The sequence below is a fragment of the Cynoglossus semilaevis genome, chromosome 4, assembly GCF_000523025.1.
Source record: "Cynoglossus semilaevis isolate Cse_v1.0 chromosome 4, Cse_v1.0, whole genome shotgun sequence".
Taxonomy (NCBI): Eukaryota; Metazoa; Chordata; class Actinopteri; order Pleuronectiformes; family Cynoglossidae; genus Cynoglossus; species Cynoglossus semilaevis.
The window spans coordinates 4,083,405-4,108,816 of NC_024310.1; the positions used below are offsets into that span (position 1 = coordinate 4,083,405).

Here is a 25,412-nt window from a genome sequence, read left to right on the forward strand (position 1 = left end):
TATTGATGTGATCTTTAAACAAATATTTTTTATCAAACTGTGCATTTTTCATTTGCTAGTACATTTACCGAGAAGCTTGTAACTAGCGTTAGCTTTGTTGTCTGTGCTGGCAGCACATTATGAATTTTGGTGATACCTTAGACTTGATGTGCCTTGCTCTTACCCAAGCTGCATTTGAAAAAAAGTCTGGCTAATGGCTAATGGTTTCTGGTGCATTACTGCCACCCACTGGGCTGGCGTGGGTATATCTCCTGTTCCAGGAGTTAGAAGTCTGTAGTTAATAAATCAAAATTAACACAATGAAGTCTCTTTCATGGATGAAATATGTGGGCTGAATGCAGTTCAAATAAAGATGAATGCTAGCAAATAAATAATAACAATATTTCAAACTTCACTCAAAAACAGTCTATTTTTATTCCACTAACACTTTAGCATATGTGGTAAAGACAGTACAGTGACTGTATTTTCATGTATTTTGAATTAACTTTGAAGAAAGATACACATATATGTCATTTTAAGGATGGGAGCGACGAGAAAACATGCACTCCTGGTGTAGAACAAAAGGATCTTTTCACTGACGAGCACATCAGAGAGAGAGAGGCGGTGTCACGGCAACGCAGGAGAAAAAAAAAGATGTTTCTTATTCAGTGCAATATCCAATATGTTGGATGTTGTGGCAGATTTGTGTAGATTGTCTCAGTGCATCAACATTGTGTGGAGGTGACATTCATCTCTGATGTCTCCCAACACCACTGCAAGCAGTTCATTCGAGAACCAGTGTTAAATAAAATGTCGACATCTGTAAAATACTAATCCATATTTTGTTCTGCTGTTCTGTGTCCAGTCATGTCGTGTTCAGACCCTGGGAGGGTGGACCACAGCAGGCGTGTGCTGTCAGGGCCCCACTTCACCGTAGGGTCCACCATCCAGTACATCTGTAACAAGGGCTTCACACTGTCTGGGAACAGTCTGCTCACCTGCTTCAACCGAGGTTCCTCAGGACCAAAGTGGAACCAGAAGCTGCCCAGATGTCTGCGTACGTACCAGAGTTCCTTTGTGTTTCTGTCTGAATATAACTGAATATACTGACCAACTACGCTGCTGATTCATATGGGGAATTAAGCTGCAGAAGTATGAAGTACTATACTGATGCTTTACTGCTTACAATATGTGGCCAAATACAGAACATAATTGCTTTTGTATTTGGCCAAGTTTTCAACTAAATTACTCAGTATGGTAAGTTATTCAGTAAGAAATTATTATTGCTGTGTGAATTATATCACTTTTTGACGTCTCCTTTCTTTCCGTTTCTATCTATCTTATCTTATTTACCATAACAAAGATGTTTCTCCATGTATTTACTATTTAAGTCTAAACACTTCACCGTAGATTTTCCGGGGAATGAGTTTTGCATCAGGTCACAACCTGGTCTGAGAAGAACTTCAATCCATTTCTGTAAATTGTTCTTTTAGTTTTGGGTAAAGTTAAAAAAAAACAGATTTAGATAAATAAAACACTTTCAAAAGTTTTGAATAATTTGAAGATTTATTTTTAAAAATACCAAGATTTTTGCTCGAATTTCAAAACAGTTTATTGTGATGGTTTAGTCGGGTTGAATAAACAGCAGCACCACTTGACAAAAACACAGTGATAAAACTTGTTCCTGATGCCAGAAAAATATGTCATGAATTTTTCCAATTAAAAAAAAAAAATCACCTTTTCAACAACTTTTGAATTTTAACATCTTTCTGGGTTTCTTTTTTTACCTTTGTATTTGAATATTTTACAATGTTTGGGTTTCATTCTGTCTTCTAGTTCAAGTCCAAAATATTCAATTTTTCACAGCTAAAACATATTCAAAAAGCTTTTGTGTAAAATACAACATTTAATAAGTGATAAATATACAGAGTCGTTGTAGGTTTCATTCAGTTAAATTGTTGTAATTGAAAAATATTCACTTTTGTGTCATTGGGATTTTAATATGCATTACTGAACATCAGCAGCAGCAGCTTTGACTTCCTGACATACCATTTAATTTTCACTTGAGGAGATGTCAGGCCAGAAGTTCATCAGTCTGATTAAAATGTAATTAATATTATTCCCTTTTAGCCTGGAACTGATTCACATTATCCTCATGCACATCTCATTCTCAGTCTCACCTACATTCTAGGCTGAGGTACAATGTATGAAGCTGGTGAACTTATAATAAATTTAACCGGAGAAGCAAAGACAAGCCAGGTCATTGTTATGTATGAGATCAGAAGCCAAAGACAGGAAGTGTGTCCAAAAACACAGAGCGTTGTCCTGTGAGAGTTATTTTCAGCCTCAGGAACAAGGTGGGATTACAGGAATGGAATTCACCTTCACGTTGACCACTGCTGTATTTTAGTTTGTGGTGAGTCAACATGTTTTGATTTTATTTTTTCCATTCTCCCACCCAGGATGTAAGAAGTCGTTTGATTGGCTCGCTAACTGTATCTTCAGAGTAAATGTCACTTTTCCAGGTTCAACAGAATCTGCTGAAGAACATCGGCCCGATAACAAAAAAAAACAAACATTTGACTAAAGTCGGAGATACAGATCAAGTGTTCTGTCTGTGATGCTGCCCAAACTCAAAAGTCGATTCTTTTCCATCAATACTGCCTGAGTTTCTCAGTTAACCTGTGTTAAATGTTCGAATGTGTTTGGAAGAAATCAATTCAGGAACTTTTTCCACGGTGGCGCTGCTCCCCTTCGGCTTCGTGGAATGAACTTAATCTGTTCTGCCTCTTGTGCGACGGCTAAATGAGCTGTAATTATAATCCACTGGTCCACTGGTCTGGACAGGCCTTTGTGTGTTTAGGGGATAAGACACCTGCATAATCCACAATAATATTGTCAAGTCCTCTGTTTGTCACTGTGTTACAACTGAACGCAGAGGAAAATAAGAAACATCCAGGTTTATGTTGTTCTACTGCAAATCTAATGTTCAGGATTTAACCCTCTTTCCTACTGGGACACAGGTTTTTGTGGGAAAATAATGACTTGACTCTGAGAGTGCTGTTCTTTCTCCGACTGCTAAAATTGAAAAGAAAAAAAACAAAACAAAAAACACCCACATTTGTGCCAGCACGATGGCTGTACATATATCCGGGGTGTTGTCTCCTCCAGCATGCGCTGCTGAGACTTGAACTTAGTTTTTAATGTTTTTTCTCAGTCTTCAACAAAGGTTTCTCTCTTTTAGATTTTTACTCTTACAAAGGATTCAATTTGACGACAACAGGAGACCAGCCGCCACACTCTGAAACCTTTAACACTTAAAGACAGAAGCATTTACAGCATACTGTTGGACGGCTGATTTGACAACTTAAAAAATAGGCCCTGTTTCCAGGGACGTGTGACCTCTGTTAGTGAGACGGAAATTACGGAATTTTCAGGAGTCATGCTGAACGTGGTTTAGTTAAAAGAAAAAAGGACCAAGAGTCTTTTGTTTCAACATGTTAAATGTTTCACACAGCGACAGCCTGTCAATCAAGAGTAACTTAGTTTAAAGGTTTATTCAAGGTACATTTGTTGGTTTTATTTTTTTTTTAAGTTAAGTTTAGAGTTGACAGTTAGAATGAAAAAAATATATATTAAAAAAAAAGTTTTAAATTGAATGTTATTACATGGATAAAATCCTGTTCAGTTTTCAGTGAATATTTGGAAAGACCAGAATCTCATAATGTAAATAATAAAATTTAAATTCAAAAGTGCAGTAAAATATAGAAAACACAATAAACACGTTGCAGTCCAGATAAGTTCAAAGTTGATTCAAGTGAGAGAATTATTATTTATTTGTATTTGTTTAAGGACTTGCAGCACCATATCCTCCTGCAGATGGCGCAATAGGCTTCCTGCTTGCCAAGAGCCATCTCTGCAGAGATTGAAAATAACATGTTCTAACATTTTGTGTCCTGACCTCTGCCCCCCAGCTGAGACCTTCGAGCCCTGCGGTCACCCAGGGACCCCCACCTACGCCGTCCCCAGCTCCAACCAGCCCCACTTCCAGGCCGGAGACACTCTGCACTACTCCTGCCTGCCTGGCCACCAGTTGCTGGGGGAGCCAGTTCTTCACTGTGTCCCTGGACACCCTTCACAGTGGAGTGGGCTGCCACCTGTCTGCAAAGGTAAGGGAATACATCCAGATGTGTTCTCCATCTTCTCAGTACAATTCTGTGCTCAGCCTGGGGGGGTTTCAATAAACAACAACAAGAACAACATTTGGAAGTGAGGGAATTAAAAAGTTTAGATTGAAAAACACTTTTTGGAGCTCAGCTCAGATGATAATTTTTAAGGTGCTGGCTGAATTTAATTTGTTTTTTAAATGTATGGGTTTTTTTTCAATAATAATTTGATATGATTTTAGAAAAGTATTTACAGTATCAATAGACAACAAAGACAGGTTTTAATTTAAATACCACATTTAGGTGTAGTTTTTTATACATTTTGACGAAATTATTTCTTTGTATTTTTAAATTATTTTTATTATTATTTTGCAGTTTAATAGCTATGTTTCTTTGGTGAATGATAACAGAACCAACCCCCTCCACAGCTCTGGGATACTGGTCTCTGATTCCCCTCGGCTGAATCCATTCAGACTGAACATTACATCCTGATCAGTGCCGTCCGATGTCTTTGTCCAGTTCTGCCCCCCACTGTTTCCCTCTCCATGTTACACTCAGACTGTTGAAGCACTGTTTGGTGTCAGTGGGCCGCTACAGACCACTTGTTTCATTTAATTGACTTTTTTTCTTATAGACTCCTTCACTGTCAGGGGTGTCAGTATGAAACCACTGACCTCACACCAGGCAAAAGTGCTTCTGTGTGAATTTTCCAACACTTGTTCTCATCTCTGTCCGTCTTTGTATTAAACTCATTCTCACTCTGTGAAACACCGTCAGTCATTTTGATATGAAGCTAAGTCAGTTTTTAGAATAGGATGTGGCCTTTGGGGGCAGTATTTTAAGAAGTTTGAGTGAGAACAAAAATGTACCCCAAATATCCTTAGTAGGTTCAACTTAGACTGTGACTAAGTTGTGAAAACTGCTTAAACTTTTTTTGGGGGGAAGGGGGGCTTTGACTGTGAATATTGTGAATACATAGCCTGACAGACATAGTGAGATAAATAATACAAATAAAATTCTTAGTAGGTTCAACTTAGACTGTGACTTAGAAAACTGCTTAAACTTGAAACATGAAACATGTTTATATTTATTTTTTATTTTGGATTACCAGTTTTGATGACTTAAAAGACTATCCAGGACCAGTTTTGATGACTTAAAAGACTATCACTTGGATCCAGAACTTGAAAATCAAGTCCTGGCTCCAAGTGATGTTCTTCCTGGGAGGAGATTGCATGTTACCACAACTATTTGAATGTTTGACTATAATTGCCCATTTGCCCCTACATTGATATTCAGTTCTAATTAAACCTACCCCAGCACAGACAGAGAGGTATTTAATCCCTGAACATTCATTTAACAATTCCCCATTTACACAAACTGAATGACACATTGCGTTTCCACTGACACTATCGAGTTGCAGTACCACCTTGTGGTTAAATTGAAAACTACATAATAACGACCAAGGTCACTACAAAATTAAAAATAATAATAATAATAATGTGTCTGCACCAGCTATAGTACTTCACCAAAAGACACTCAAAGAAAACTGCACAAACAAGTAGAGAAACAGAAGAAAATATTCATTCCACCAAAGCAGAAACAGCACATCAATCATGGAGAAAGGCCAGAGACGGAAAGTTTTTCTTTTTGTTAAAGGTTCTGTGTTTTTGTCCAAGCATTTTGAAGGTTGTCTCATTCTAGTAACAGCTACAACAAGAGGGTGGCCTTTAGCTTTGAGCCGGCACCTGACCCAGGGCCGAGCAGACAGATCAGCAGACTGTGCCACGGCCATTTAGGCGTGAAAGTTACCTCGCTTTTTCTCACAAAACCCTTCCTCCCATTTTAATTGCTCTTTCCCACTTTTCTTCTCCCCAGCCCACCCTGAAAGGTACACTGAGCCCAGATTGGATGGTAAGTTTTGCCACCTGCACATCTGCACTTTTTTTTCCCTCACTGTAAGTTGAGTTGTGTGACATTTTCAAAGGAAACCACTGTGAAAAATTAATTGTTCCTTCCTCTAATGACTTTAGTTCTGCCGCGTAACATCAAAGTACGACAGCACATACAAGAAGGGTTTTTTTTTTTTTATGTTGCTCTTCTAACAACTCGTCTCCTGTTTAACTAGTCTCTACTGCAGATTTCAGACTGGAAGGAGCCAACGTGGCGTTCACCGTCTTCATCCCCATCGTCCTGCTCCTGTTCCTCACTGTTGGGATGTACTTTTATTTTTCCAGGTAAAACAAAGACAAGTAAAGTTTTTATCATTTCTGATAAAGATGAATTAAAAAAAATCAGTTTTAATCTTCTAATATATTCAGCCTTTGTACTTTGTACAATGATTGCTGGAAGTAAGTTCAGCCTCTGAATGCCCCTGAAAAATTAAAGCGGTAGAAGGAATAAATGAATAATGAATCGTGGTTTCAGTTCCTTTTATTTATTATTGCCAAACATTTTTTCTGTCTTTGTGTTGATGCTCAGGTTTCAGAGGAAGTCCCTACACCTGTCTGTGTCCTCCAACCTGCCATACAAAAATATCTCAGCAGAATCTGCAACTGACAGCTCTGCCTATGAAACAATGGTGAGATGAATAATTATCCTGAGACACACACTCACAGTTCTGACATGACTCAGGTTGGTGCGGTGTTATTTGTTGACTTAAAACACTGCTAAACAACAACGAATCAACTCTAGCAGAGATTGTCACCTCTAAAAATGAATATCTATATATATTATTATTATAAAAATCAAATAATACACTCATATACACAACAACTTTGAATAACAGTAAATAATCTAATAAACAAGTTCTGTAGATTAGGGTTTTTTTTCTGTGTTTAATTCCTGTTTTGTTTTTTTTTCTCCTTTTCCTTCCCGCTGCCATCTCTCAGAACAATGAGGTAAGATTTTCCCAAACTGAAGATCAATTCTGGCACTGATAGAATGAAGAAACTCATATTTTTAGTTTTTCTGTCTGTGGACGAACATGTACGTCAGCATTAGATTATAATTGTATTATCTATATTATAATTACAGTGGGACATTTCTACCAACATGTTATGAACGCCTTCAGTTGCCTGTAAAACAACCTGTGGCTCCTGAGCTTCTTTGGATTGCCTTGACTGCAAGATTTTTTTTTTTTTTAGTTTGTGAATTAACCAAATTCACATAACTCCACTCAATAGAAAAAAATGTGTACCACTGATTTATCAAATCGACCAGTGTTAAAAGGAGAAAGCACAATCGTTCAAAACAGCGTTTTGGTCTGGAACTGGATCTGGTCCACGTCCACCTACAATATCTAGAACCTCAGATAATGTCAGTTAATGTTTAATAGCCATCTGAGGCAGGTGAAAGTGCCTCAGGTCTTTCTGTGATGTGATGTGTTCATTCTCTTTGCAGGAAACGAGAGAGTACGAGGTTTCGATCTGAAGATACAAGTGAGTGTTTCACTACGGACAAATAAAAAAGCCCACAGGCCTTTTCAAGTTCCATCAGACTCGAACCTTCGGTGACTCATTTGATGCCTCCACTGTTCTCTGTTCACTGAATATAAGCCTCCCTTTATTTACCCAACAGAGGACACAATGCCCCCTCCCACCCCCCCACCCCACTCTGGAAAAGCTGGGCCACTGGATTATTTTTCTAGCTCTTCAACTGTAACCATCAGCAGCAGCAGTTTGTACAGTTTTTAAACTCGAGCTTGCAACCTGAAGACTCTCAGTGCAAGATACAAAAAAGAAATTAATGTGAAGCTTCAGCACCATTAAGTGCATATAATCATAAATGTTAAGTTGTGTTATGTACATTATACACTAAATGTTTATATGTTCAAGGGTTGTTTCTAAAGTGTAAAATCCATTACAGAAAATGCCGTGTCTGCAGAAACAGAGATCCAGGAAAAAAAGGAACAATTCATTTAAATGCCAGATATAAAATAACAAATCAAACTCAGATAAATGTCTAAAAGGGAAAACTTTTGTTAAGAAAAGTGAGATAAACTGGTTTATTTCTTCAGTCCTAAAATCCATCTGGTGACCAGTTATCCTTTTTTTTAACAATGTAAAATTTGGTCAGTGAGCTGCAGTGGAGACGTGACATCAACAAACATTTCTAGTTTACAGTTATATTTTTTCCTTTGTCTCTCTGTGACCACCTGTTCATTATATTCCATAAATTCTATCGACAATGACTTTCTAGCAATTGCACAAGTTTTGGGCTTTGTTAAGTTTTACTCCCAAAGAAAATTACAATTCTAATTACCACGTTAACATTTGTTAACAGACGGACAGAGAAGGGAAAAAAAAGAATACATTTTAAAATTAAAATACAGGAAGAGAGGCAAAAAAGTAAAAAGGACAGAAACAAAAAACAATGAAGCAAGAAATGGAGGCAGAGAGGAAGGTGAAATGCAAAAAAAACAACAACAAAAACTAAGAACAGAGGTGAGGGAAGGAAGAAGAGAAGGAAGGAAAGTAATCAGGAAAGCAAGAAGGATGCGAAGAAGGAAGGTTGAGTGAATAAAAGGAAAGAAAGGAGGTGAAAGGCAAAATAAACAAAGGACATGGGGGAAGGACGAAAGGAAAGGAGGAAACCAGTGAGGAAGGATGAGAGAAACAAACGACTGAAAGGTGTAAGGAAACAAGAGAGGAAGGAACAAAAAAAGGGTTAGAAAGAAAGGGAGCAAGAAAGAAAGGAAGGAAGTGAGCAACTAAGGAAGGAAGATAGGACAGAAATCCCTCTTAAACAGGATCCAGAATTCTACACAATTACGTCTTGGGTTCTTTGTCTTCCCCAAAGTTGTTATTGGCAGGATGGGGACGTTCAAGGTCAAAATGAATGCACTTTAGGACACTCCACTGTGGGACACTTTTCACCAAACACAGACACGAACAGACACTGGCAGCAGGTCATCTGCTTTTTATAAGAATCTTTATATCAGGCTGAGAAATGCAGTAACTGAACTGTTGGATCATGTCTTATCTCGGTGGTACCGCCGTAGAGAGGGAACGTCCGTCCTTCCTGGACTTCATTCAGTGTTTATTTATAATTTTAAAAGAACAGAACTCTTTCCATGTTCTCATTTTACGATGTATTGTTCTAAACATTTTTGAATTTTTTTCCCCCCTCCAGGGTTTTTGTCTTGTGGAATTGTCCCATATTTACATATTGACTGTGTCCAAGCCTTGAATCAGAAAGACAGTTCACACCAGTTCACACCAGTTCACACCAAGGAAGCTGTTGTTTAAATGACCGTCGCTTGTCTGGAAACCTGAAATCTGTTGTTAATCCATGCAGTATTTATTGTTTTAAGAAAAACAGTATGTATCCATGCAAGGTGGTGTTGATAACAACAGTGATGATATAATTACTATTTTTGACTCGAGGCACATATAGTACCGATAAAGTGAACGTCACAAACCTCTCGAATAAAAGATACCCAAAAAGATCAGTCAGTCAGTATTGTATTATTGACTAATCATTTTGAGCCAGAAAACATTCTTGTTGAGTTGAGAGTGTAGTATTTTGAAGTAACTGACTTCTGTACACTTGGTATTTTCAAATCAAAGCAGTGAAAACTGGGGGTCAGTAAATTTGTTTTGTTTGTTCTGCAGGATGAGAAAAAAGTTTAAAATCCCGTTTAAATGAACATTGTTTATAATTGTGATGCTTTCAGACGCTAATGTGTGAAAAAAAGACCTTTTACTGTAATCACCGGTGGTTTTTACATAGTTACCGTATTTTACGGACTATAAGTCGTACTAACCAAAAAAATGCATAATGAAGAAGAAAAAAACAAATAAGTCGCTCAGGAGTATAAGTCGCACCAGTGGCCTCTAGCGGCTGTCAGTGTGAAAATGACGAACAGGCAAATTTTCAGTGGTACAGAAGTAGCAGATACTGGTACACAACCCTAGAGTGCCCTCTAGCGGCTGTCAATGAAAAACAAGAACAAACACGTGAGTCGCAAAACCCAGCCAAAGGATAAAAAAAAGTGTGACTTATAGTTCGGAAAATGTGGTACATTTACATTAGGACAGTTTCTTTGTTTTTAATAAATTTGAGTAAAAGTCTACTTTTTGCAGTGCAAACAATTTACAGGACTGTGGACCTGTCAGGACCTGTCATTTTAAAATGCTGTCGCGCTGTCTGTCTGTATTACGTACACACCTGTGTCATTCATATTTCGTTCAATGCTGCGATCTAAATCTAAAGGTCAATTGGTGTCAGACTGAAAAGAAAGGGACCAAAAAAGGAGGCAGCAGTCGGTGGAAACAAGGAAACAACCTGCGAAACGAAAGCAATCATTCCCCACACGCTTTTGTGAAAAACAGCAATCACCGCAGAAACACTAAAAGTAATGCAATTTCGCTTGGATTGAATGTTAAGCTGTTGCTTATTTTCCACTGCGTTAAGTTTGATTGGGTCTTGTCTGTGCCTGCGGAACAGAAATCAGGGTCTGTGTGTGGTAATGAATAGATGGAAGTAGTCCCGTTAAAGTGATAATTAGCTATGTAACCGAGTCATCACGCTAAGAAAGTGCAGTGCGTTTAAAGTGCCGGCTTATGCAAACGCAAAGATGGCTCTGTTCTGTCTATCTTTAGGATTTAGATTGTGGTAATTTCAGTATAAATGTGAGGATTTACTTTGTGATCGCAGTGCTGTGGTTTGAGCTTCAGATGTCATTGTCCACAGCATTAGATTTTATTATTATTTAGGTTATCATCTTACAGAGAATAAATACATAACTAGCTGCAGCATTTGTTGAGCTGGTTATTTATATCATAACATATCACATAATCTAGGTTCATAAAGCACCAGGCAAACCTGGAAACAACAGCTAACTAATACCATTGACAGTGAGAATACAAACACAACAAAAATAAGAACAAATCATAGGTAAACAAAGGCAAATACAACTAATAGAATACAAACACAAGTGACAAAAAAAAAGACAAAATAATCAGACCAGATTACATCAATTGAACATACAAAAATACACAGGTAAACACAAGACAATCAAAATAGGACAAACAAGACGAAATGTCAAACTGTTATTTTGTACAACAGTACAAAATGCTAGGTTTTTACTAATTTTATTATTATTGCAACTAAATAGTTAGTACGTACTTTTATATAAAATAACAGATGAGCAAATTAAACTATAACACAGTGACTGACATGTCCATTGATTGTTGATGCTTGTGACATCACACTGGTGAAGTTACCATCATTTTAATAGTTAATTTAATCATCGTCATGAACTGAATTATCTTAACTGAACTAAACAGCCATGTAGGACGAGGACAGACAACCTCTGCTACCAAGGTGAAGTTGGGGAACAGAGTTTCACATCACAAATGATACAGCGCATTACAGCAGGCCTTTGAACAGAACCGAACACCTGAGAGTTGAAGTGCATCAGCGAGGTCCCTCTCAGGCAAACATTTCAAAGCAAGCTTGGGTTTTGAAATGCACTGCTCAAGCTCTTTTGAAGAAACACAAAGAAATGGGCAGCGTTGGTGATCACAGATGCAGCGTTCGGTCGACGAAATGTAGTGCAGCAGATGAAAGACGTTTTCTGTTTACTTCAGTGTGAAATCCAAAGATGTCAAGCTGTGACATCATCACAAAACTGACACACACACACACAAAAAATGGGTGGAAGGTTCACCAATCAGATATGTGGAGACAATTGACCACGGGTCTTATTCATTTAAAATGTAACCAGAAACCCATACCCCCGACAGAGAAACAATGCTGATAAGATCTGTTGTTGTTAATCTGAATAGTTCTGTATGATTATAGTAATAAAAACTGTATACACTACACTATCAACTTTATTTAAATGGTTGAAGTGTTTCCGTGGGCAGTTTTATTCACATGTCAAAATTATTTTGGCATTGGTGGTTAAAGACCCTCAGTCTGGAAACAACATTGTAGGATGGTGGAGGTTCTTTGTATAGGTCTGCATTTCTGCAAACAGAGACAATTGTGTTTAGTGCTCATAGATACGGGGACCATGTTTACACCCAGAAGCAAAACTTTTAAATCTAAGTACACATCTGCTCAGCCAGCCATTTTAAGGTGATTAATGTATAAAAATAAATAAATAAATAAAAAATAAACGGACAATTTGCGAGAGAGCGCTGCTTCCCTCTGCTGGCAATAATTGTGCATTACGTACATTTCAGCCGACAAACAACTATCTTTCTTCTCATCTCCTGGAATACGTTGTCTTACCTGTAATGAAGAGTGCTAACATATCTTACAATATAATTATTATTATGGACGAACAGAAGTAATATCGCAATTCAGTTTTACCATTTACTCGAATTAGAACTTAGTTTTACGGCACATGGTGCGGGTGCAGCAGCAGCAGGAGGGGGAGACTAAAGTTGCGGCGCTGACTGGGGACAGTTTTTTTCAGGAAAATTCTTAATTTTTCAAAATACAAATAAAGCTGCAATGTAAATATTTTTCCAGGAGGGGGCATTGTCCCTTTTTGAATGTTGAGGGTCTCGATGTAGAGGCGATAATAAATGTAACGGCGTATCGTCTTGAATTTAACGTGAATTTTATTATTTCAAATACATTTTAAAATAATATTACTGCTTAATGCTGTATTATTAATTAACTGCTTAGTTGAATGATTAACTCGACATAACATTCACAAATTAGCCACTTTGGTTCATGCTGACTAAAATGTTGGCCCATTGCACTTCATTAGACAGACTACAGGTTTGTGTATATACATTGTGATGAGGGAGGGGGTACTGTTAGTATTCTACCATGGTATAAATAAAACTACAACTGCTTTTACCACTAGTACCTCGTCTTGCTATCTTAGTAGCATTATCACCAGAACTATACCTGCCATTTATCATAAACGATAGAGCTAGTGATACAACTAAAAAACAATATGATTTCAAAATGTTAACCCACTATTTAGTTACTGAAAGTAAAAGATTGGCAGCTTTCGTCGCGTAACTGGTGACATAAAATCGTTAGATCCACCGTTAAAATGCTTTTCAGACACACGTCCCTATCGTGAACTGTAATTGTGTTACTGTGTCAGCTGCAATAGCTCACATCTCCGCACACTTTAAAAACATATTTAGTTAAAATGTGCACGAATATACGTTCTAGATGTTATAAACAATCCCCCAGCTCCTCGTTCCAGTCCTCGTTTCCGTTTTACAGCGCATGCGTAGCTGACGGTTCGCGGTTGCGCCAATTGGTAGAGGATGTTGCTAGCAGCCAGTGTAGATGCACAGGCTTTTCACAACAATAACATCAACAAATTTTCCATCTCTGCGAACCCGAATTGAAGATTTTTATTTGCAGATCATTGTCGGAAACTGTGCATTGGATCGCACAACATCGAAATCATTTCTGCGTTTTGTGGCTACGTCTTCTTTTGATAATGGGAGCGGAGGGCTTTGCAAATTTACAGGGCTTCTTACTGCTGGAGCAGAAAGAAGGATCATGGCTGGCCAGCTAGGCCGCAGTTGGGGTTTGTCGCTTACACGAACAATCCGTTAATAATATAATACTGTTTTTAGACTTGGCATTGGCACACAAAATGTTGTGCTAATCGATCGCCATTCAAAACACGCACATATCGGTGATTTTTGTTTTCTTTTGGGGGCTTTATAGCCCGTTAGCTTCACAACCTTGACTGGCTGACGTCTTGCCTTCGTAGTTAGCCGGCTAACGATAGCTGGCATCGCTTGGCCAACCACCCGTTGGATAAAACGCCAGGAAAACACATTAACGTGGGATTTGCTGTTGTTTTGAGTCGGTTGGCATTTTGCAGCTCCGTTCCTCTCAGTAGCGACTGAGTCTGGATGAATGTGGGACAAAATGGAGACCCCGACGATTGTGTACGATTTGGATACCTCTGGGGGCTTAATGGAGGTAAGGTTTGCTTCTCTCGAAGGCCATGATTAAGTACAACGACCAATATATTCCTATTGTTTTAGTTGCTTTTAATAACTTAACGTGGTCTTTGTCAGAACCCCGAAGCGGTGTCTTAACTAAACATAAATATTTTAGCTAACTATCGTTTGTGTTGGCAGTGGAGGCCTTGACTTAACATTACCGCCTCCCTTGCACTGTTATGCATTGAATGATTTAGGCATCAAAAGCTGTAGTTTTTAGTGTTTTTTTTAGGAAAATAACTGAACTGGACCCTTGCAATCCCTTCTAACAACGATGACCAAATTTTCTGCAGCAAATTCAAACACTGCTGGCGCCTCCGAAGTCAGAGGAGGTCGAGAAGAAGAGTCGGAAGTTGGTTAGAGACGTGAGAAGGAGCGGCAGGGCCACCAACCACGACACCTGTGATAGTTGCCGGGAAGGGGGAGATTTACTGTGCTGTGACCACTGCCCTGCAGCTTTCCACCTCCAGTGCTGGTACGTTACATGCTCGCTTAATATGTAACGTATACAGTGTGATGCCACTAAACTTAGTAGCAGGACGGAAAATAAACACACATAACACACGATTAAAGGCATTCACAGTATTGTTTAATTAGAAACTTCTCCACCCAAAGCCCACCAGAACCGACGAGGGCGACAGTGAGCCTTGGGCAGCTCTCAGTAAACATAGCACCGTTATATTTCGATTCTATCGGCTCAATTATTTCGCTGTGGCATTGCGTAGGTTTAGAATATAAAGAATACACATCCCGGTCGCAATTACAAATTCTGTCGTGTGACCAAAGTTAAAGTAAACACGTTTTAAGTTTAGTGTGGTGCTTAGCTTCTGCTAAAGCAGATCGGTATCCGCTAACTCAAAGGAAGCTAACCGCTATTTCCTCTCTTTCTATTCGCATGTTTGATATTCACTGCATTTATAATGACAGTCAATGTCGATTTGCTTCGTTTCTTTTTTGAAAGAGCAGTTTTACGAAAGTGATTGAATCAAGCGTGATTTTTAAAAGAAGCGCGGTGCCAGTGAGAAGGGTGTGCACGTAGCAGCAGCTGAGCTCGTTTGCCGTCGGTCCTCCCCTCCTGTCGTGGCTGCAGCCAGTGGAGCCATCATTGCTAAAAATGGAGGCAGGATTGTCTATGTTTACAATATGGCGACCTCTGTTTTCTTTTTCTGTCACCGCCATTTTACCGACCGTCTAGAACGAAGTTAATATTAATAAAAGGCGGTGATAAACATCTGAAGCTGAATCGTTTATTGTTCTCCCGAAGCAGAGTAGTAGCACCGATGTGTTTGCTGAAAACTGTGTATCAGGAGTCCCGTCATTTGTGGTGTCGGTCCTTTCCTTTCAACCCGTTTCCTCTTTAAATATGCCTCGTATTATTTTGACTTTCGTCATTTACGCGGTTGCAGCACAGACAGTCGGGATCAAACGCCCTTTGCATCATATGTGTTGGTGAGGAGGCACGGATTCAGAGCATTAGTGAATCTTAGCATCTTTTCACAGTAGGATGACTGTCAAACCCATGAAACAGAAACACGTTTCAGAATTAGCTGTGTGAATGTAATTACCTTATTAAGTTAAAGCCACTTCCAGTGTATATCTACTGCTGTTTCCTACGTTTTGGTTGTCCCTATCATAAAGACATAAATTTAAATAGTATCGGCAATGACTCCACCTCGTCAGGTATCATGGTGGTACATCAAACTGTATTGAATTGATTGATTTATTAGTATTTATGTGGGAGGTGTTTCTGAATCACATGTAGTCCAGATGTGTACCAGATTTTCGAATTAAGTCTTGAATTATTATTATGAAAAGACAAATTCTCTTTTCCCCAAACAGTAATCCTCCTCTGAGTGAAGAAATGCTCCCTCCAGGAGAATGGATGTGTCATCGCTGCAATGTCAAGAAAAAGGTATCAGTTCATGTTTCATTGTTTTATCTTTGTTAGCATTAATTTAATGCTGCAGATATTAAATTTAAATATTTTTGCATGACCAGCACTTAAGTTGAAATTTTTTGTAATTTGTTTTCTGTTTGCCATTAGAAGCGGGAGCAGAAGTCAGAACAGACCAATGGCCTGCCAGACAGGCCATCATCAAAACGCTCAGCTTCTCCAGCCATGGAGCTGGAGCTAAGTGCTGGCCCGTTACGGCTTGATGGTCTACCTCCAGGGGCTGGAGCAGCAGGACCTGGTTTACGGGTAGCCCAGGTACGTCTCTTGGACCGCAGGACCAGCAGTAGGCCAAGTAGTCGTCCTGGGACACCTACCTCCAATACTTCTTCCACCCCGACTCCCTCTGAAGATCAGAATGATGTGGAAGAGGATGCAGCTGAACCAGAAGATGATGTTCAGGGTGTGGAGCTCGAAAGTGTTACACCATCTGCTCCTACCCCACGGCTTCTTAAAAGGCCCTTCCAACTTCTTATCGCAGCTGCTATGGAAAGAAACCCCACTCAGTTTCAGCTGCCCACAGAGCTCACCTGCACTACTGCACTGCCAGGTTAATATTTGTTTCAGTTAGTTGAAATACTTATGTCAAGGACTAATGACATGTATTTATTGATTTTCGTACTACAAATAAAAATGGAGTCTGGTCATGGCCAATTAATTTCAACATATTCTAATACATGTTGTGAAACAGGTTAGGTTTGCGCTTCGCCTCTAATATTGTGTTTTTACAACTTTTTTAGGCAGCAGTAAACGAAGGAGAAAAGAGGAGCTGTTAGGGAAGCCTTTCAGAAGACCTCAGCATGAAATGGATCCTAATGGGCTGGTTCCTCTTCCAGTCAAAGTCTGCTACTCATGCAACAGGTTAGTACCACAAAGTTACAGTAGTGATGTTGTAACAGTGATGTTTCCTGTTTACAGCACTATTTTTCTTTTCTCCTCTGACAGGAGTTGCAGGATGGCTCCATTGATCCAGTGTGATTACTGTCCCCTTTTGTTCCACATGGACTGCCTGGACCCTCCACTCACAGCTTTACCTGCAGGCAAATGGATGTGCCCGAACCACGTGGAGCACTTAGTGGTAAGGGAATATGGTCTTAACACAGAATTGTCTTAACAGCTTTTTTGAAAAGAGCATTACACTCATATCTTGTTTACCATGTGTTCAGCTTAACCAGAAGAACCTGAGTCTGTCCAGTCGCTGTCAGCTCTTTGACCAGTTCCAGGATAGAATGTCCCAGCATGCTGTCAAGTTGGACTTTCTCAGTAGAGTCCATCGTCAAAATGCACCCAACAGACGCAGCTCGCTCCACCATAATAAAAAGACGATCAAGGTAGACATCCTTTCCTGCCCAATTTGTTTTTCACTTAGATGCAAACACGAGATGTCAGTAAAAGGAGGGTTGTGAAAGTTTTTTGTCTTACAATCATTGTTTGGTCTCAGGTCCCAGATGCCATTAAGTCCCAATACCAGAATCCTCCGCCCATGTTACTTCCTGCTCGTGTGCGTCAGTTGGAGCTGGTTTGTAGCGGGGTTCCTGACCATCTGCCTTCACGGCACTTCACAACAGAGGCTGAACAAAAGGAGGTAGGAAGACAAAAGTTACAAAAAAACAGTGTTTTCTGGTTTAAGAACACCCCCAGTTTCTTTCTTTTTATTACTTGAATCTGTGCTAATGCAACTGAATGTATAGTGATTTAAGGATGTAAACAAAAAGAGAATTAAATGCTGACCCTGCAAATATAAAACTCTCATCACACAATTTTATCCTTCTGTCTTAAACAGTGGCTACAGAACGTCATCGCCCTTCAGTGCAGCATTATGCGACACCTGTCAATCAAACAGAAGGCTTTTTCAAAGGAGTCACTTAAATCGTCCGAGGAGACAGAGCAGAAAGTCAATGCTAAATCATTTGCAATGGCAGAAGACGTTAAACCTCAGGTCTCTTTGGGAAGGACTTCCCCCAACGAACCCTGCTTGAAGCCCTGCAGTACAACCGATGACCAACAAGGGAGTACTAATTTAAGGCCCACGCAAGAAAATGTGGGCACCTGTAAATGCAGACTGACCTCCTGTCAGAAATGCAGGGGAGTAAATGGACCTTTAGAAGATGAGTCTCCGCCACCCAAGGCCAATGGACCCGTAGATTGTAACAGTTCGTCAGTCCCCAGCAGACAAGCGGAGCTGCAGTGCAGAACCCAGCCCAGTGTAGCTCCCACAGATCCCCCTCCTACCTCCAGTTCGGTAAACCACATAGGTACACAAATGGTTAAAAAGGAGCCAGAAAGCACGACTGAGAGTTGCACTCCAAAAATCTGCTCAACTGCCCCGACGATATGGCCCCAAGGTGGCCAACAGAATCATAGGAACCAGACGGTGCTTCAGACGGAGGAGTGTACAACCAGCAATGAAAAACGTTCGTCCTCCGTCACCAGCAGTGCCATCGCAGACACACTGCCCAAAGGCAATCAAACGGAGTGTGATCCGACCAAGTCCGGGTCATTGTCCTCCACTCCAGGTATGAACACAGCTGTGGTTGTCTGGGCCTTCAAACTATTGAAAACCTTGTAAAATATTTTTCTATGCTCATAAAGCACAATGTCCCTACACTTTTATATTTGTCCGACTGGAAAAAACAATTATTCACTTAAGCAGAGTGTTGCTTTTACTCACTCACTAGCCCTATGAGGGATGTTTTAAAGATAACGTTATATAAAAATGCTGGTGGGTTATTGCCCAATATCCCCATCTAGTGGTCAATAGTGGAATGTTCTCGGTATGTCAAGTTTAAACAAGTTGATTGAATTTAATAATTACACATTGCAAATAAAACAAATCCTGCAATTGTTGAAAAAAGAAAATGAAAGCCTTATTCTTCATCTCATGTGATTTTTAGTTTTTCAGTCACTGCTCATTGTCTCTGTGTTTTGTCTTCCACAGAGGCAAAGACCGGATGTGGAACTGACTCACTGGTGCCCAGCAGCCTCTCCTCCATCACTGACCTGTCAAAGTGCATTGATGAAAAAGAGGGTGAAAATGGAGGTAGATGTGATGGCACAAGTCACTTTGTTTACTTTACAAAATATAATAACATCCTTATTGTGACATTTTCTTTTATATCAAACTGGTTCCATTCCAAGAAAATTGTTCTTAAAAAAAAGATTCACTGAATCAAACAAAAGCAAATTGTATTGATTTACCTCTCCTTTATCTTGTTTTTTTTTTCTGTTTGTAAAGGCATCATGCTGGAAAAACTTGATGCAGAAATGATCAAACTCCTTGCCTGGCAGAGGATCCAGCAGCTCTTCCCCACAAAAACACCCAGCTCCCTTCATCCCACTGAACCTCCTAAAACCCCTAAACCTGATGGTAGGACACTTTCACTGAATTTAGTGACTGAAAAACTCAATGCAAATCAAGAAAATATGCAAATTATGTTGTTTGCATTGCATTTTGAATAGGAAAAATACATAGGACATGCTGTTCTTTGACACTCTGTTTAAATATTTAAACATCTCTTTTTCTAACAGTTCTTAGTTTACTGTTGAGTTGTGTTCCTCATATGTAATTCTTTTTCTTATTATTGCAGGTCAGAAGAAGGTTCAGGCCCGAGCAGTTTTCTATCCATTAGCAGGAAAAGGAGAAGCTGTCAACATGTGCTATAGGACGTTATACATAGGATCAGGTAATAGACATAGTCACTGTATCACAGTCACTGCAACAGCTGCTGAGTTAGGCATTTGAATTGTTGTTCTTGTTTTCAAAAGTTCAAATTAAGATAAACTTACAATATGTTGCATTATTGTTGTTGTTTTTATTATTATTGTAACTTTAAGCTTTGTGTTAAGTTGTGCTCTAACATTTATTTGTAATTATTTTTTTCCAAAGGTGCTGACATGGATGTGTGCCTTACAAACTACGGTCATTGCAACTATATATCTGGGAAACATGCCTGTATTTTTTATGATGAGGTATGAACTGAGTCTCACCAATGTGACCTGACGTTCACCACAGTTCATGTTGAACAAATAGTATGTTGTCTGTGTTCAAAAGTGTAAATAAACGTTCTCGTTTGTGTGTGTGTCCTTCAGAACACCAAGCACTATGAGCTGCTCAACTACAGTGAGCATGGCACCACCGTGGACAACGTCCTTTACTCATGTGATTTCTCTGAGAAGGTCTCGCCAACTGTCCCCAGTGGCCTAGTCGCCAAAGTCCAAGGCATCATACGTAAGAGCACGTTTGACAGATCTCTGTCTTTACCTGATGTCCAAAGAGTGCAGCATCACATTAATCCCTTTTTATGTATTTGACTGTTCAACATAAACCCTCCATATATATTAAAGTGCTCATCATGCAAAGCTGTGCTGGTGCTCATGCATGATGAAACATGACATTCTTTGTTTACATCTTGCTTTAGACTTCAGATGTTGTTAAATAAATATGTTTTATACTTTCTTTTTACTTTCTAATTACGTGACGTAACTTAATTATTTCAGCATCTCATGTGGTCAGGTACTAATTAGATTTATTCCTGTGTTGTCTTTATAGGCCGCAGTAAGAAACGTGAAGAGAGAGAGGGGCCCGACTCGGCGGTGGGTCTGCTGCCAGCTATAGGGGTGATGAGTAGCCAGTCTCAGGGCGGCTCAGAGCTGTCGTGCACATGCAAGTCGAGCAGTTCCAGCTTAATAGGAGGCAGTGGGGCAGGATGGGAGGGAACCGCCCTGCTCCACCACGGGAGCTACATCAAACTGGGCTGCCTGCAGTTTGTCTTCAGCATCACAGAGTTTGCAAGCAAGCAGCCCAAAGAAGAACAGACCACCACCCCTGCTGCGGCTGCTACTTGCAGTAACGGCAGCAGTAACGCAGCCAGCAACACCACCCACCCTGCCCCCACCTCCACATCCACCCCGCCAACAGCACCACTGCCCAACACTGCCACAGAGAGCAGTCCCTCCAGCCAGGAAGAAACTGACGCTGAGATTGTTCCTCCCCACCAAATTCCCGAATTGCACTCCAGCTCTGTTCCATAGCCCGCCCAGAACCCCCTCCCCACCCTCTTTTTGTTTTGCACCTCTGTAGTTGCAGTGAAGGGAAATCTGCACAGCTGGTTGGTCAACAGGGAAAAGTAATTTTTTTTAATGGTTTATATCTTTGCATGGACTTGAAGTATTATTGACAATCTCTTCTGTTTTTGAATGACTGACGGTAATCTTCTGTTCGTTTTATAAGGATTTTGAGCAACAATATTTTACCAATGCTCGTTTTTTTTTTTTCGTTTTTTCTTTTTAACCAGTATACTAGTTTTGTATAGTGTAATATTACTCTGTCAGTCATCCCATTTAGCACAAAGTGTTTATTTTGTAGTACTGTTTTCCATACATTCTGATTTCTTTTGCTGCTTTTGCACCCCAGGTAGCTATATATGTATGAAAACATACATGCATATACACTATTTTATGTAAATATAATGTAAATATATATAATTCAGTGCCTCTCCTCTGGAGAAGCATTGGATTTCATGTAGATTTACCATTTGTTGGTTTTTAACTGTACAGTTCATGACTTTGTGATACTATGTAGAGTACCAGAGGTTTTGTGATAAAACATGTTCCTAGTCTGTATTTTCCTCCGTAATTCACCTGTAAATATCATATTGTTTTAGCACTCATTTTAACATCTTGTGCTGCTCTGTACATAAGCACTCTTTGTCTGTATCTGCTTGTCTGTTCAAACATGTAAATACAGAAAGATTTTCTAAGAACAACTCAACTGATGTTGTTTTATTTTAAAACGATAGCTTAGCTAATTGGTCAGTCACACGATAGCTGTGACAATTACCCTTTAAGAAGTGGACAGGGACAATAAAATTGATTTAACTAGTAATTGACTGCCAATTTTCTAGATACCGCTTTTCAAAAAATAAAATGCCGGAAATACACATGACGCAAACAAAACAACCGGAAATCAGAATGCAGTAAGGATAAGTCTTACTAATATTTATGAGGTAACTGGCATCCCATTGGCTGCTAGTCAGCTATTTGGAGGACGTCACTGAAAATCGCACTCTCCGATTGTTAATGAGAAACTTGAACTTACCACAAGACAGGGACTTCCGAAGTTATGAGATACATGTTATAGCAATGTCCTTAATATACTGCACATACCAGCAAGACGTTAATTTCATGTAATAGTTTGAATTGTTTTGCAAGTCATATGCGCGCGAGTCATCAGGTAACTTTTATTTTGAAAATACCCGGAAGTGATGTTATAACTAGAGTTCACAGTTCATGATGGCTGTGTTTCTCTACGTTGCTGCCGCAGCTGTGTTCATCTACGTGACGGTTTATTACGGTGTGTGCAGAGGAGCACGATGCTCGAGCTCTGTAAGACTGGAGGGGAAGACGGCCATTGTTACAGGTAACTGTAACGTGTCCGCTGCTACAACAGACCATTTGTCGTCTTGTCAGTCATTCTTTATTTTACACTTTACCCTACGCAAACAAAAAACTCATAATGAAACTACTTTTCACAAGGTCACATACTCACATAATAGCCGCACAATAAACAGCGATACATTAAACCACAAAGCGGAAAGGATAAAATAACAAAATGACTAAAGTTATCACTTCCAACTCTAAACAGGCGTTCTGTTTACATACGTAAACTGCCTCTTCCTCCAGCAGGGGGTGCTAAGAAGACCATTGTACAGATACTGCAGCGATGCTGTTCATATGGTTAATCAATTAAAAAATTGTGAAATATGTTAACGTTTATCAGGAGAAAAAATTGTGAAATATGTTAACGTTTATAGGCAAATATACATCAGGAGGACATGCTAACTTTCTTTAAACTACCTTTTGTAAAAAAAATACAATTATATGTTCACCAATACTTTATCATCTCCAGGATGTATTTAGAGATTTATAAATTACAGGAGTTTTTAAGATTTTAACAGTGTATTGCCCTGTATCTGACTGCAGGTTTATGTGTGAAAACATTTGATTTATTAGGGCATGATGTGACTTTTGCCTTTTCTTGCAGGCGGCAACACTGGCATCGGCAAAGCCACTGCTTTGCAGCTGGCAAAGAGAGGAGCCAGGGTGATCCTAGCCTGCCGTAACAAGGAGAAGGCTGAGATGGCCGTTTATGACATCCGCAGGGTGGGTACACGGAGAGAGCTCAGTCAATCGTCTCACGTAATTAATGTGTGGATAAAGATCAATGTCATGATCATTCCTCATGATCAATTTTTCAGACACCTTCCCTGACTTTAGCAAAGACAAATAGTTAAGTGTTGTGTCACAGCCTCAGTCATTTCCTGACAGTTCACAGGTACGTAGAAATATTTGTGATTGTTTTCCAGGAAAGTAGCAATAATCAAGTGTTGTTCATGCATTTGGATTTGTCAAGTCTGAAGTCGGTGCAGTGCTTTGCTGAAACCTTCCTCGAGACTGAACCCAGACTGGACATTCTTATCAACAATGCAGGTAAAGAAAATATAATATAATATAAAAATGTTTATTATTATTTCATTACTGATGTACATTGTTTAAATACTAGAGCAAAGTAAGTGAGTGACTGTCCTCAGTTTTAAAACCACATGGTAATAGAAGTAGTTACCACTAGAAGAAAGCCCTCACTATCTTTCCGTGTTTTAGGTGTGATGGGTCCAGGTCGCTCTGAGGACAGTTTTGGCTTAGCCTTTGGGGTAAACCATCTCGGTCACTTCCTGCTCACCAACCTCCTTTTGGAGCGACTGCAGAGATGCGGCCCCAGTCGTGTGGTCACTGTCGCCGCCCTCTTGCACCGCTTCGGAACCATTGACTTCCCGTTACTGTCTTCTGTGAAAGATTTGGTGTCAGGTGATTCCACCTGGCACAGCATCCAGGCCTACTGCAACAGCAAGCTGTGTAATGTTCTCTTTACCCGGGAGTTGGCCAACAGGCTGGAGGGAACGAGCGTCACCTGCTACAGCCTACATCCAGGTCAGAGACTACTGCACTTGAAAATGTTGAATTCTGAAGCTACAGTTCTTTTGGCCCCTCTTTTGAAAAATTGTGTTTGTTGCATATATGGATGTAAACGTATTCCCTGCTGCTTTTGGTCCGTCTTTTGAAAAATTGTGGATGCAAACGTATTCCCTGCTAGGAGTTATTAGAGCTGTGATTTGTGAACCAAAAAAGACAAACTTCTTCCCGTTAACAGGTGTCGTCTACACAGAACTATGTCGCAGTTTGCCGTTCTGGCTGCAGCTCCTCGTGATGCCCATTGCCAAGCTCTTCTTTATGGACCCAGAAGGTGGGTCTCAAACCACCCTGCACTGCGCCGTGCAGGAGGGCCTTGAGCCTCTAAGTGGACGTTACTTCTCTAACTGTGCTGTTCAGGAAGCCTGTGTCAGGGGACGAGACGATGCCCTGGCCAAGAAACTGTGGGAGGTCAGTGAGAGGTTAGCTGCTTTAACACAACCAACCGTTTCATAACCTAGAAGTACCTGTGTGCATATGGACATTAAGCAAATTGAGACTTCAGCGTTTTATGGTTGTTACCTTGTCACCAAGGAGCTATTTTCTGATACTTTTGTAATGATTGTATTTATCCTAGTGACTTTGACAAACCTTTTTATATAAATAATTTCTCTCTAGATATTGACTCATTTCTAATAAAAGAAACATAGTTTCAGGTATACATGAGCTGGGATTGAACATGTCATTTTAAAAAAATAACAAACAACTAATGGACAAAGTAACGCATTATTTAAAAGATAGGCCGTTTTATAGGACCTTGTCTGACACACCAGTAACACTAGTGCATACACAGCAGCCCATGGAAGCAGATGGAAGGTTAGCTATGACAGGCCTGGTACAGGAAAATGATTAACCAGCCAAAAATGTTGAGTATAATATCTTAAAACTGTGAGTTTGGAATAATCTGTGGATGTAGTACATGACACACACAGACGAATTAAGATGAAAAATAAATATTTTTGTTAATACTGTTCATCCTTATGTCTATTCATTGATTCAGTATTCAACCAAAATTATTTAGGACAAAATGTAATTTAATGTCAGGTTCAAAGAATTTTCAATAACATCATACGTTTTGCACCATTGTAAGTTCATAACATAATGCAAAGTAGGTATGAATTTGAACCAGAAGATAATTACTTTTTACTACCACCTAGTGGTACTACAAGTTATTGTCATAAGCAAGTGTTCATCCTCCTTTGTATAAGTATAAAATATAAACGTTTACACTGTTAATTTTGGGTTCGTCTGCATAATGGGGAGCTAAAAGGCTAAAAAACTAAACTAAACTTAACTGTTGTTCTTCCTGTTTTTATTTATTTAGTTTTTTGGTTCCCAGAAAATGAATAA

General features: G+C 39.5%; 3 protein-coding genes across 5 annotated transcripts in view; all 3 read left to right on the forward strand.

Annotated features, from left to right (window-relative positions):
* Nucleotides 1–9,591, forward strand: part of sez6b (seizure related 6 homolog b) — a 109,721-nt gene extending 100,130 nt beyond the window's left edge. Inside the window, exons 12-19 of one of the 3 annotated variants that reach the window (XM_008308660.3) lie at nt 845–1,036; nt 3,954–4,148; nt 6,021–6,056; nt 6,271–6,379; nt 6,624–6,723; nt 7,034–7,042; nt 7,545–7,582; nt 7,722–9,591. In XM_008308660.3, the coding sequence (XP_008306882.1) occupies nt 845–1,036; nt 3,954–4,148; nt 6,021–6,056; nt 6,271–6,379; nt 6,624–6,723; nt 7,034–7,042; nt 7,545–7,574 (671 nt within the window). In that variant the 3' untranslated portion in view covers nt 7,575–7,582; nt 7,722–9,591. Of the gene's footprint in view, nt 1–844; nt 1,037–3,953; nt 4,149–6,020; nt 6,057–6,270; nt 6,380–6,623; nt 6,724–7,033; nt 7,043–7,544 lie in introns of all 3 variants that reach the window. The other 2 variants (XM_008308659.3, XM_008308661.3) reach the window with 2 other exon arrangements.
* A 3,743-nt stretch (nt 9,592–13,334) lies between these two features.
* Nucleotides 13,335–21,807, forward strand: phf12b (PHD finger protein 12b). The gene is made up of 15 exons (XM_008308658.3): nt 13,335–14,063; nt 14,380–14,561; nt 15,926–15,998; nt 16,131–16,587; nt 16,778–16,898; nt 16,983–17,115; nt 17,204–17,368; nt 17,479–17,622; nt 17,821–18,553; nt 18,976–19,077; nt 19,273–19,404; nt 19,625–19,720; nt 19,924–20,006; nt 20,127–20,265; nt 20,587–21,807. The coding sequence occupies exons 1-15, from the start codon at nt 13,998–14,000 to the stop codon at nt 21,066–21,068; spliced, it is 3,108 nt and encodes a 1,035-aa protein (XP_008306880.1). The 5' UTR covers nt 13,335–13,997; the 3' UTR covers nt 21,069–21,807.
* Nucleotides 21,808–22,298: 491 nt separating this feature from the next.
* Nucleotides 22,299–25,035, forward strand: dhrs13b.1 (dehydrogenase/reductase (SDR family) member 13b.1). Its single transcript, XM_025055288.1, has 5 exons — nt 22,299–22,455; nt 23,080–23,198; nt 23,402–23,525; nt 23,697–24,023; nt 24,244–25,035. Exons 1-5 carry the CDS (start codon nt 22,326–22,328, stop codon nt 24,516–24,518), a joined length of 975 nt encoding a protein of 324 aa, XP_024911056.1. The 5' UTR covers nt 22,299–22,325; the 3' UTR covers nt 24,519–25,035.
* The last annotated feature ends 377 nt before the right edge of the window (nt 25,036–25,412 follow it).

Coding starts and splice junctions, on each gene's coding strand:
- phf12b (XM_008308658.3), top strand. CDS start 13,998: ATGTGGGACAAAATGGAGACCCCGACGATTGTGTACGATTTGGATACC. Junction 17,369..17,478: donor ATAATAAAAAGACGATCAAG/GTAGACATCCTT, acceptor GTTTGGTCTCAG/GTCCCAGATGCCATTAAGTC. Junction 20,007..20,126: donor CCTGTATTTTTTATGATGAG/GTATGAACTGAG, acceptor TGTGTCCTTCAG/AACACCAAGCACTATGAGCT.
- dhrs13b.1 (XM_025055288.1), top strand. CDS start 22,326: ATGATGGCTGTGTTTCTCTACGTTGCTGCCGCAGCTGTGTTCATCTAC. Junction 23,199..23,401: donor CCGTTTATGACATCCGCAGG/GTGGGTACACGG, acceptor ATTGTTTTCCAG/GAAAGTAGCAATAATCAAGT. Junction 24,024..24,243: donor CTGCTACAGCCTACATCCAG/GTCAGAGACTAC, acceptor TCCCGTTAACAG/GTGTCGTCTACACAGAACTA.